General features: G+C 44.0%; 1 protein-coding gene across 1 annotated transcript in view; it reads left to right on the top strand.

Moving 5' to 3' along the window:
• Positions 1–12,483, top strand: part of DAPP1 (dual adaptor of phosphotyrosine and 3-phosphoinositides 1) — a 50,906-nt gene extending 38,423 nt beyond the window's left edge. Inside the window, exons 6-10 of the mRNA XM_084756590.1 lie at positions 2,397–2,444; positions 3,843–3,905; positions 5,078–5,163; positions 7,412–7,499; positions 10,073–12,483. Coding sequence (XP_084612716.1) covers positions 2,397–2,444; positions 3,843–3,905; positions 5,078–5,163; positions 7,412–7,499; positions 10,073–10,141 — 354 coding nt within the window. The 3' untranslated portion in view covers positions 10,142–12,483. The remainder of the gene's footprint in view (positions 1–2,396; positions 2,445–3,842; positions 3,906–5,077; positions 5,164–7,411; positions 7,500–10,072) is intronic.
• Positions 12,484–12,721: the final 238 nt, after the last annotated feature.

The raw sequence follows: 12,721 nt of genomic DNA, 5'->3' as shown, positions 1-12,721 counted from the left end.
TCCCCCCAGGGGACTCCCAGGCCACTGCCACCCTGTTCTCACTGCAGACGCCTCCTTCACCAATTTCTCTGTGAAACTACAACACTTGTCACCACCTCCATCTGTTCAGGAAGAAGCCCTCACCCCCACCCAGCTGTACCAACCCACACCCACCCCAGGCTGCTGTTCCCACGGCTAACATCACATTAGCCTCAGCATCCACACGGATTCCCTTGCTCTCTGCTTGGGCTTTGCCACTCTGTGCTAAAGTGCACGAACGTCCACACACTCACTCCACCTGAGGACTTTGGATGCTTATGGCAAACAGTAAAGGAGGCAGCACGGCTAAGCCTTTATTAAACAACATTTAGGTTGTTTCTAACTTGGAGCTGTTCCAAACATCCTCCCTGCTACAGGCCATACCATGTTTAAGGATGGCAGTTCTTTATGTATGTGGAGACTTTGGATCAAACTGTATCCTCAGGTCATCCATTGTCAGCAGTTCACTTATCAAAAGCACAGAAAACACTAGACTTTTAGTGTGTTCGACAGAGGTAATACTGAGCACATAGCATTGTCCCTTAGCTTACAGTTCAGAGGCTAATTCTACCAGGATCCTTTACAAAAATATTTACCCTTAATTATTTTATCTCTATAGACATGTATGGATAGCAACCCAATATGCTACTTTTTACACGTTTTTAAAAAAAATACTTAACTCGGTTTAATTTTTTTTCCACAATTTCAGTTTTCTTAAGTGTATGCTGTACACATTTTGCCTCTGTGTATTTTGTACCACATTTATGTCTGGTGCCGTCAGAGGCCAAAGAGGGCATTGAATGCCCTCAAACTGGAGTTACAGGACGCTGTAAATTACCATGTGGTGCTGGGAATAGAACCCAGGCCCTCTGGAAGAGCAAGAAGTACCCACTGAGCCACCTCCTCAGCGCCTCAGTTTAATTTCTTTAATATCAAATCCACCACCATGACTACGTGATCTCAGCCTCAGCAGTGGTGATGAAAATGGCTGAGATGCACACGGAGGGTGTTCATCTTGACTTCCCTGCCATCAGAACTCCAGAAGTGGCTCTGAGCTGTTGCTCATCTCTGTCCTTGGAACCTTGCCGGTTCCTCTTTCTGTTAGGTAGGAAGAACTCACCTCAGCAAGGAACACCCTGGAAAGTCCCATAAGAAGAACCCTGACGTCAATAAAATAATTTCCCAGTTCTTAATTGTTTTCTTCTCTGTAACAAAAGATATATTATGAGATCACATTAGAACAAAACAACTTCCCAGGAATTCACTTTGTGCAGAAGGTTAAGGGATGATGAAGAACTTGGTCTTAGGGCCCCTGGCCTGTGTAGATTTCTGCACCATTGCCAGAATTCATAGGTGCTAAGTACTGCTGTTACCTTTGAACTAATGGAACAGATTAAAACAACTCATCTGTACTTCAAATCCCATTTTGAATAGATGAAGTATAAATACGTTTACACTTGTGAGTCTCTTCCCAATGGGATGCGAGTGTCGAGACGGCTTTGGAATGGAGAGGACTGTGTAGAAGGAAAACTACGTAATAAAATAAATATTGCCACTTCTGCTTCCTAGTTCCATCTTAAAACTTTAAAAAGCAAAGCCCTGAAAAAAAGAAATCAATTTCATTTTCATTTTCTTAAGACGCTATCCGAAATGTAGTAATCCCTTGGGATCAGTCAGTATTTCCAAGATGCCACATGGATGCTAATGTCCTTAGATGTCCAAGACCCTTATATGAAATGGCACAGCATTAAAACTATCTAATTCCTTGCATACACTTCATATAGGATTACTTATCACACACCCAATGAAGTATAAATCCCAAGTCAACAGTGAATAGAATGTTTTGTTTAGGGGATGATTTTTAAAAAGGATCTATACGTATTCAGTACAGACTCAATGTTTTATCAAATGCCTCAGTCCGTAGCTAGTGCACCCAAGGGTGCAGAGCTGATGGATACAAAGGCAGTCACAGCGTCGACCACTGGTTACATATGGGAGCTTATATACTAGGATCCCTACAATGATGCAAGGAGCACACTAACACATACCAATACCACCAGCAGTTAATTGGCTTTACATTCCCACCTTGAGTTAACAGAGCCTTCTACCAATGCCTGTGGACGTGGGATGTATCAGATGATCCAGTCTGCAAAGCGTCTCCCTGGGCACCCGGAAGAACGAAAGAGGATTAGTTAAAGATGAACGGGGGACATGTTCTTCATAGAACGGGACAGAAGGGCCAGCCTGTGGCGTGGTGTAAAGTGCTTGCCTGCAGTGAGGGTTCACCCCCAGGTCTGCAAGATGAAACAGGACAGGAGCACAAGGCCCAACATGTGACAATTCCAGGCTTCATTTCAGTTTTTTTTTTTCTTTTGCAGCTGGGCACCAAAGAAGGCTATCTCACCAAACAGGGTGGCCTCGTAAAGGTAAGGAAGTGTGTGATTTTGTTTTTTGTTTTTTTTTTTTTTAAAGAAAATTATAAACTTATTTTTGAACCACTTATATTTACCTTAAAAATGACTTGACTGTTCTCTGGCAAAGCCCTGTGTAAGAGCAACCTGCAGTTCATATGAAAAACGAAGCTCTCCATAGCATGTTCCATGGAAGGGTTAAGAACAAAGGAGGTCCATTCACTCTTGAGCATTTCTGGTGTTTGTTTGTTTGTTCTCTTTAACCAAAAAAAAAAAAAAAATCAAACTTTTAAAACTGTTTACTGAAAGGTAGGCCAAATGCATCATTGATGTTCTAAAAAAAAAAAATTACACTATAAAATTGCCAAAGTAAACATAGTTTAGACCTTTACAAGCCCAGGGCACCCGATTGCTCCCTGCCTGCAATTGTACCTTTAAGGTTCTGTTTTGTTTCCATGTGTCACAGCCACCATTTGTGCAATGTGCCAGATCTTCTCTATTTCTGCAGTCAGAGCCCTGAGCCTCTCTCCTGTGACCCAGGCTGCTAGAGTCTGACCTAACCGTGCAGTGACTTGTGCCCTTGCTCTCTGCCGATGGGAGATGTCCACATGTGTAGCCTCTTTGTTGATTTGTTTGTTTTGTATTCAGATAGGCTCTCACAGCCCAGGCTGACCTCAAACCTACGGCCTCACTTCTCAGCAAGCGCAGTGTTAGGATTACAGGCATGCACAACCATGCTTGAATATTTATTTCGGAAATGCCCATCGTCTCTTTTAAGTGGGTGCATTGCCGGCTGAGACAGAGAAGGGCTTTGTTAGAGCATAGATCGGTGATAGCCAGCAGCAAGTGTTTTTGCTGTGAGTCTGTGGATGCCTCAGGTACAATTCAGAGTGTAATGTGATTAGAGGGTCCCAAATCTCTATTGGCTTACTCGTGAAATAGCAATAACAATAATAATAACAGTAACAAAAATAACAATAGATGCCATTTATATGCATATTGGATATATATTATTAAATATACAATATATATAAATAAAGTTTCAGGAGCATGCATGAAATATATGTAAATTTCTGATTTGAAGATGTAGCTCATAGCAGGTTCTCAAAACTGAAACCTATTTTTATTATAGAATTAAAATAGAAACTTAAGCGGCTTGTTATAAATCAGATTGAATATTCACAACAGCTGCATCTAGTCATTTAAATAAACTTAGTGGTATTTCTACTGTGATCTAAGAAAACACAGAATCATCTTACTTTTTATAGCTATTTTGAAGCTTTTCTCAGACATAACACCGCAACATATTTTAGACTTATGTTATCTAAATTTTTATACACTTTTAAAATGAAAATAAACTAACAAGTTCAAATATTATGTTCTTGATTTCAAACTTAAATTTTCTCCCCTCAGACCTGGAAAACAAGGTGGTTCACTTTGCAAAGGAACGAACTGAAATATTTCAAAGACCAGATGGTGAGAGAGACATCAGCACACCTCCCCCACTCACCCCACCCCTCCACCTCCCCCCCCACCCCACCCCCACCCCACCTCTTAGATGTCAGTTCTGAAACAAGAGTCTAGAGACTCAAGCTCTTTTCAATTTGTATTTATTTATAAGATGGGGGGGCGGGGCATACTGGCCACAGAGTTTGGTTGGAGTTTAGAGAACAACCTATGGGAGTTGCCCCTCTCCTTTCCATATGAGGATCATGGGATTTAACTCTGGGCATCTGGCTTGATTTGACCACAAGCATCTTTACCCACTGAGCCACCTCAGCAGCCCGAGAAGCTGCTCGTGGGTTGGCGCAGCTGTGGCTCTCTCTGCAGCATAGGGCTCCTTCTGTTCGGGGCAGTGGAATTCCACCCCTGCCATTCTCAGGAGCTTTCTCTAATAAAGCGATGTCCCCTCTTATTAAAAGCATATCCACCGCCCAGGTCCATTTTATCATGCCAACTTAAAATGATTTCCTTTCCTTTTTGTACGCAAGATTTCTGCACTAGTAGAAGTTTTTTAAAAGATGGGAAAAAATTGGGAGGCAGAGGCAGGTGAATCTCTGTGAGTTCGAGGCCAGCCTGGTCTACAAAGTGAGTCTAGGACAGCCAGGACTATAAGAGAAACCTTGTCCTGAAAAACTGAAAAGAAAAAAAAAAAAAAGATGGGAGAAAATATGATTCCTTTCCATTTGTGAAAAAAAAATCTATCTTCATCTGATGTAAATTGACAAAAGCAACATCTTTTTTTTTTTGAGATTTGTTTTATTTTAAATTATGTACCTGATTATGTGTCTCTGTGTGGGTAGGCCAGAGCCACTGAGCCCTTTGGTGCTGGAGTTACAGGCAGTTTTGAGTTGCCAGGTGTGTGTGCTGGGAATTGAACACAGATCCTCTGCCAGAGCAGGTCACCCTCCTAACCACTGAGCCATCCGTGCAGCCCAGCAAAGTCTCCCCAAGGCTTAGTCTGAGACAGACTAGTTCTCAAACCCCAGCATGTGCCTTCCCTTTGTCAGGGTTTCCCATCATCCAGTCCTAATGAAAGGAAACTGACAGCTGCACGCAGCAGAAACCTCGTTAAGGGACGAAGGATGGACATACGCTCGTGCTTATTTTCATGCCATTAGTTTGCCTCTGTTTTTGTTTTATTTCAGTCACCAGAACCAATTCGGATCCTAGACCTGACAGAGTGCTCAGCTGTTCAATTTGACTATTCGCAGGAGAGAGTAAACTGTTTCTGGTAAGATATTTTCGTAAGGGAAATGTTTCCAAAAGTCTTTTAAGCCAAGGAATAAAAAGCTATCTAAATGTGTGCATGTCTGGATGGCAGGTGCATGGACTTAACCTCACACAAGGGCTCGCATGTCAGGAGTGTCTCCAGCTGCAGAGGCCACAGTGCCCCATCTAACGTGGCTTCCGCAGAGGCAGGTTGGCTAGGTTTGGGGTGTGCACTGGACAACTAGGACACATTCGGCCATTCACCTCTTAAGACAACGTTACCGCTTTGAGATTTTCCTCTCAGTTACATTATCTTTTCTCTGACTCCGGTGGTAGGTGGTCTGACCTGAGAGGGCCCTGCCTGGCTTGCAGATAGAAGAGGTTTTGCCCTGCAATAGTCAGTAGAGGATGAAACATCTCTGAGACTAACAGTGTCTTGATAAAGGAAGGCGTGTCTTCTTCTCCACTGACTTCTGTCTGAAAGTTTTTCAAACATATCCAGGCTGAAAGGTGTAAGCTAGTCTCCCTCCAACCTTGGTGCATTAAGAACTTGCCGGGTTTTCTTTATCACCACTTTCCTTCATCACTTCTTTTCCTAAGGGAGTTGAAAGAAAGTTGCACGATAGAGCATCTTGCTTGTGTACCTACTGGGAATAAAGATATTATATACAGAAGGGTAATTTCATTACTATACCTGAGAAAGTGAGCAACGTACAACATCAACCAACAACAGACATCTTTTGAATACCTGCTGCTGTGTGAGATGACAGCGATTTGTTTTTCTTGAGTAACAACTTGAGAGGCAGGGGTACAGTGACAAGGTCCCACGTGTGGTCTCTACTATTCTTTGGCTCTTCGCCAGCTGGCTCCTTCAGATCCAAGTGGCTACTTTCAGCCCTTGTGTTTTCACAGACATGAAGAAAGATGTATCAGCGATGCCTGGCCCTTGTACCAGGAAAACCAGTGTTACCCTGGAAATTCTTGTCTTTTGAAGCTTCTGCTTGATACACTAGCCGAAACATAAATGTCCATAACATGGGGCTGGAGAGATGGCTCAGTGGTTAAGAGCACTGTCTGTTCTTTCAGAGGTCCTGAGTTCAATTCCCAGCAACTACATGGTGGCTCACAACCATCTATCTATACCAGAGTCTGGTGCCCTCTTCTGACATGCAGGTGTACATGCAGATAGAGCACTCATCTATATAAAATAAATTAATGAATCTTTTTTTTTAACTGTCCATAACATAACTGGCTTAAGCTAATTAAAATGTCTGTTTGCAAGAAGAGAGGGAAATTTGTATGAATTTGTGGAGTAAATCAGAATGTCTCCCGCAGGAGATATCAATGACAAGTCCAGAAACCAGTTTACAGTTGGTACTGGGCATTTCATGTACAGTGCCAGCGTCTCTCCCTCCCCACCCACCTGCAGGCCTGGCATCTACAAGATGTGCTGCCTTGGCATTAAGGTGATAGAAACACTTGTGAATTTCAGCTCAAGGCAGAAGGATCAGGAGGAGAAGGTCATCCTCTGCTATGTAGCAAGTTCAAGGCCAGCCTAGGATATGGGGGGGAGGGGTAAAAAGGTAGAAAAAAATACAGCATTTGTGTCTTGATTATAAGGAGAGAAAGAATGACCAGAATGTTAGGCCTGACTTTATCACTCAAACGATTTTGCCTAAATAATAAGGGGGCAGCAAACGAAGAGTTGTCATGCGCTTTCTAAATCTTTTGTGCTGAAAGAAAGGTTGCTTTTCTTTATGACAGAGACTGATGCATGGCAAAGATTGAGTGAGATAACAACTGAGGCTTTTTTTTTTTTTTTGGTCCCTTTTTCCTGTTCTATGTTTGGAAACTGGCCACATCGGCAGGAGGAAGGGCTACTCTCCTTAAAGCAGCCGGCACAGATGCGTTCTTTCCACAAAGCCTGTTATCTGCCTGGCTTGTCCTTTGACCCAGAGACAGGCTCTGGACCACTGCAAAGCCCAGCTGAGTAAACTGACACTCCACAGAAGACATGCACAGCACAAGGATGTGGGTGTGCCCCAGGGGTCCTGGGAGAATATGGATCTCGCCTACAATAATACAAACTTAAAAAACGTCCCTGGCCTCTCTGCAGAGGCTGACAGGAACCACACCAGTTCTTCAAAGATACCATGATAATTATGAGAGCCCCCATCAATTCTTCCCCTAGAAGCCACTCATGCTGCTCAACCAGGGTGCATACACGTAGTTATACTGGCCATCTCACATTCTTTCTTTTGTTTCATCAGCTTAGTGTTTCCATTCAGGACGTTTTATCTCTGTGCAAAGACAGGCGTTGAAGCGGATGAATGGATCAAAATACTGCGGTGGAAGTTGGTGAGTTATGAAAGTCCCCAGACTTCCAGTCTTGTTAACATGTAGATGACTTCAAGTGTGCTCCGCTTGTCAGAGCAGGCCCTAGAATAAAGGGGAGGAAGTCTGCAGCTCTGCAAAATTATAGTGCATTCTTTTTTTTTTTTTTACTTATTTATTCACTTTACATCTCGATCGATCGTGGTCCCCTCCCTCCTCTCCTCCTGGCTCCACCCTCCCTCCCTCTTCCCCATCCCTTATTCCTCAGAAAAGGGGATCCTCCCACCCCGCACCCCTCACCCACCCACCTCAGCTCACCAAATTGTGTCAGGACTGAGTGCATCCTCTTCCCCTGTGGCCTGGTGAAGGAGCGCCGGCAGGGAGAAGTGATCAAAAAGCAGGCAACAGAGTCCAGGTCAGAGACAACCCCTGCTTCCCGTCCTAAAGGATGCACAGGAAGCCTGAGCTGCCCATTGGCTACATCTGGGTATGGGGCCTAGGTCCAATCCATGCCTGGTCCCTGGTTGGTACTTCAGTGTGTGCAAGCTCCTCTAGGCCCTGGTTGGTTGGCTCTGTTGATCTTCTGGTGGAGCTCCTGTCTCCTCCAGGTCCTTCTATCCTTCCCCCTGCACTCCTCCCCCCCCACCCCAACCCCACCAATTTTTCCACAAGACTCCCTATACTTTGCCCAATGTTTGGCTTTGAGTCTCAGCATCTGTTTCCATCCACTGCTGAGTGGAGCCTCTTAGAGTACAGCTATGCTAGGCTCCTGTCTCTGAGCATAGCCGAGCATCATTAAGAGTGTCAGGGGTTGGCTCTCTCCCATGGAGTGGGTCTCAGATTGGGCCAAGCTCTCTGCTCTATTTTTCCCCCTGCACATCTTGTAGTCAGGGTAATTTTGGATTGAAGTTTTTGTGGGTGGGTCGGTGTTCCCCTCCCTCCACTAGCAGTCCTGTCTAGTAAGAGGGTGTCTTCTTCAATCTGTGCATTCTTAAGGGGTATAAAGAGGGGGTCGGTAAAGAGGGACAGTGGAGTTACACTTGCAGCTCAGCCTATCCTAGCACCAGCTGCTGGCCATCTTCCTGTAAGGTGTGTTGGTAACTCTCATTTTGTTTGGAAGAGAATACTGGGATTGGAAGATCTCAGACAGGGACACTGACATGTGTCTCAACTTGGGAAGCCTTTTAAATGGTCAAAAGTGGAGCTTGGGGAGGTACATGGTTCCCAGGGTAAGCTGCACTTGTGTGTGTCAAGAACCTAAGGTGTTTTATCTTCCTGCTGCATACCTCCCAAGGGGAGACAGTTGGATGAATTTATCTTACGTTTCTCTCATGCACATTATAGAGAGCCGGTAGCCAAGGAAAAGCTTTCTGAGGCTTCCTGTAATGGAATATATTAGTCTGGTTGTTGTTTGTCTCAGGAAATCCAGGAGGCAAGCCACCTTTGATGTAAAGGAAGTTCACAGGCTTTGAGGTTCAAGGGCACAGCAGCTCAGCTTCTGAGGAAGACCTCATGGTAGAACATAAAGACAGAAGACAGGTGGAAGATGGAAATGTCAGGAAGCCAGAGATAAACTGTGGGGAGTGGGGGTGGGGTCAAGCACAGACTTCTAGAACTCTCTCCAGAACAAGGGCAGTGTACCAGTGAACTAAAGACCTCCCAGTAAGTTCCACTGTTTTCTTTTCCTTTTTCCTTTTTTTGAGGCAGGGTTTCTTTGTGTAGCCTTAGCTGTCCTGGATACGCTTTGTAGACCAGGCTGGTCTCGAACTCACAGAGATCCACCTGCATCTTCCTCCCAGAGTGCTCACACTCAGCAAGCTCATCTTTTAAAGCCCCCATCACTTCAATGCCATGGACCAAGCCTTTACATGTAGATCAAACCATAACATACTGTCTTGAAACCCTTGGTATATTCAAAGGCAAGGAGGCATTTTTTCTTCTCTCTCTCTCTCTCTCTCTCTCTCTCTCTCTCTCTCTCTCTCTCTCTCTCTCTAATTATTGAATCTGTAGGCATTGCCTGAAAATGGATCTCCTTAAGGCCAGGCTGGTAGCTCAGTGGTAGGAAGACTCCTCTCTGCCAAATAAAAGCAGGGTCTGGGAACATTGCTGAGCATCTGTGCCTTTTTTTTTTTCCTTTTTTCATTTGAAATCCAAGTTAATAGAGTGCTCGTTTTGAGATTCTCAGTGGGGAAATGCTCTGCCAGGGCAAACCTGGGCTGAAATGACTCTCTTTCTAATTCCATGTGTTTTATCATTATCTAAATGACACATAATTATTATAGAAAAATTAAATAAAAAATAGTTCAGTTGGGGTGTGGTGGCACACGTCTTTAATCCCAGCACTTGAGGAGGCAGAGGCAGGTGGGTCTCTGTGAGTTCAAGGCCAGCCTGGTCTACAAAGTGAGTCTAGGACAGCCAAGGCTACACAGAGAGACCCTGCCTCAAAAAACAAAACATAACAACAAAACAAAAGTACTTGGCAAAGACGTGGTAATTTATAACTGATTCTCCTTGGCTGCTTAACATGTCTTCCTCACTAGTTCACAGTCAGTATCTCAAAGTGACTCAATAATACGCATATCTATATTTTATTACAGTCAAAAATAAGAAAACAGCTGGATCAAGGAGAGGACACTGTCCGGACTCGGTCATTCATCTTCAAATAGAACTTTAGAAGTGCCCCAGCTGTGGGGCAAGGTGCAGTGTTCCAAGTGCTCCGACCTGTGGCAGGCTTCAGAGGGAAAGTTCACTGAGGGATTTCCTCTAAAAACAAACCAAAAGTAGATCGTGGTTGGGAGCTGTATGCTGTTTGCTGATTCATGGAAAACAGCTGGCAGGACCTGGCCATCTGCTTGAGAACACAGAAGCAGCGCCCCGCTGATGAGAACTGCCCAGCTTTCACTTCCAGGTGGAGGCAGTCAAAGCACACAGAGCAAGACAGTTTGCTTGCTGTCACAGCGGCTTAGGCTCCTTGACTTTAGTCACCAGCCCGGAGTCCCGCCCCAAATCAAGGTCCGCCCGACTAAACTTCAGGATGAGCTACTATACTCAACATTAAGGCAACAGCAGTGACCAGCGCAGGCTGCTTTTTCACAAAGCAAACTAAGCTAATAAACACCAAGGACTTTCAAGGAAGGGCTGCTTTTGTTTTGTCTATCTACAAACACCTCAGATAGGGCTGAGGAGAGGGCTCAGCCATTAAAATGCATCTGCTCTTCAAGGGAACCTGAGTTCAGATTCCAGGACCACATCAAGTGGTGCACAAACTTCTGTAACTAGCTTCAGAGTCTCATGCCTCTGGCCATCTTGGGCACCTGCACTCAGGGACACATACTCACACACATACACATAACAGGAAAAAAAATCATTTAATAAAGTTTCCAAAACATAAAGGAAAAAATGTTCAACACATTGATTCTGTTTCCCCTTTAAAAGGCTTAGAAATCAAGCTGGTGAAATGGCTCAGACGGCCATCTTAGCATTCGCCATGCCAAGCTTGTCAACCGGAGTAAGAACGCCAAAACTCACACAGAAGCGGAATGAGAGAACCAACTCCACGAAGTTGTTCTCTGACCTCTACATGTATGTCACAGCATGTGTCCCCCACATCACACACACACACACACACACACACACACACACACACACACACACACACACATTTTTAAAAGCCCAGTGGCTCACTCACTTCTAATGAAAACTGTAAGAACTACATGGCTTGTGGGTGACTAGATAGGAAAAAGTAAATTAATGTATAATAATGGGAGGGAATGTTTTACACAGCAAGAACATACACACTGAGAAAGGGTGATAAGCAGTGGATAAGTTAGTTTAATGGTTATCCTTACAAATATAATACAAGTATAAGCACTAAGTCCTCTTAAGCTGTCATTTCTTCCAATCAATTGAGACTTCTGCATAAAGGATGCCTGCACTCCGTCTCTTTTACCAGGATCAGCTGTATGAGATTAGGCCTGTGGGGTACCCTAACCTTATTAAAGGGCCCCTTCTCTTTCCAAGGAAGGAAGTAAATCAAATCTCCGTAAGAGCTCATGATGCACAGCTGTTGTAAACCAGAATACCAGAATTGAGCTGGACGGCAATACAGGTGTTCAGAAGTTAGGAAGTTCAGAAGTTAACTTCTGCTATCATTATTGGTGTGGCTTTTTTTAAAAGAAGGGAAACAAAGAGGTGACGAGCCAGCGAGCGGCGCGGAGCTGATGGAACCCTGTTCTTGTAGTAGAAAGGGGCAACGGTTAGCGCTTTAGCCAATGTGACCAAGATGCTTGAGCGAACAATGGAAACAATTTACTTGTGGTTCCAGATGTTTCAGTCCACCATGCTGGGTGGGTATAGGGTGGGGTAGCTGTTCAAGTCTAACAGGCAGGAAGCAGAGCAAGGCAGTAACAGGAAAGGGAGGCAAGGCAGAGACCTCTGGGAGCATGTCCTAAGTGGCATACTTCCAACCAGGCTCCATCTTCCATACTCTGCCACCTCCCCAATAGTCTGTTCCAATTCTGACCCACAAATGGATTAAACCTCCGTGATGTCAGCACGCTCATCTCTGGGATGCCTCTGAGGATGCGCCCAGAAGGGGGCTTTACTCATCTTGGTATTTCTCAAGCTGGGTCAGGATTCATTCATAGTACTTTGTTAAAAATTCTTTTCCTGTTGTTTAAACAATGAAGACTTTAAAAAAATATTTTTGTTTGTTTCAGAGGTTTTTGGGGCTGGGGTGTGGATCAGTGGTAGGATACTTGTCTGGCTGTGAGAGAGGGCAGTAATTAATCTGTTATATCTGTATTACATGGAATAAAACAATGTCAAGATGAAATGTATTGTGTCGAGTCTGGGAAATAAGGAGTAACAAATGGCTCCTCCTTGAGATGTATGGTTTTGTTTTCTTAGAACGAGTCTTTCCTCACATACTAAATACTCTTTTTTACCTTCTGTAAATGTGCTTATTTATATCCTTTGGTTCTGTTTATTAAATTAAAAAATGCATGATTTTGTTGTACATGTCCAATTTTGTTATTATAACATACTTATTGCTTTTGAAGTAGAAGATGGTAAAAAGGACCAATTATTAGATACTGATTTATTAGTGATTTCCTCAAAGCTCTGCTTGCACTGCCTATTTGCCAAGCATGGCTTCACTTGCTACCTGGAACAGAACGACCTGGAGAAATAGCTAAAGCAATGGCCGTTGCCCTCAACAATCTGCTGACTGTAAACGCTTGCCTGCT

Source organism: Acomys minous (genome assembly GCF_964271855.1).
Source record: "Acomys minous genome assembly, chromosome: 14".
Classification (NCBI taxonomy): domain Eukaryota; kingdom Metazoa; phylum Chordata; class Mammalia; order Rodentia; family Muridae; genus Acomys; species Acomys minous.
Note: the sequence above shows the minus strand (reverse complement) of the source record. Positions and strands in the feature narration are given on the sequence as shown.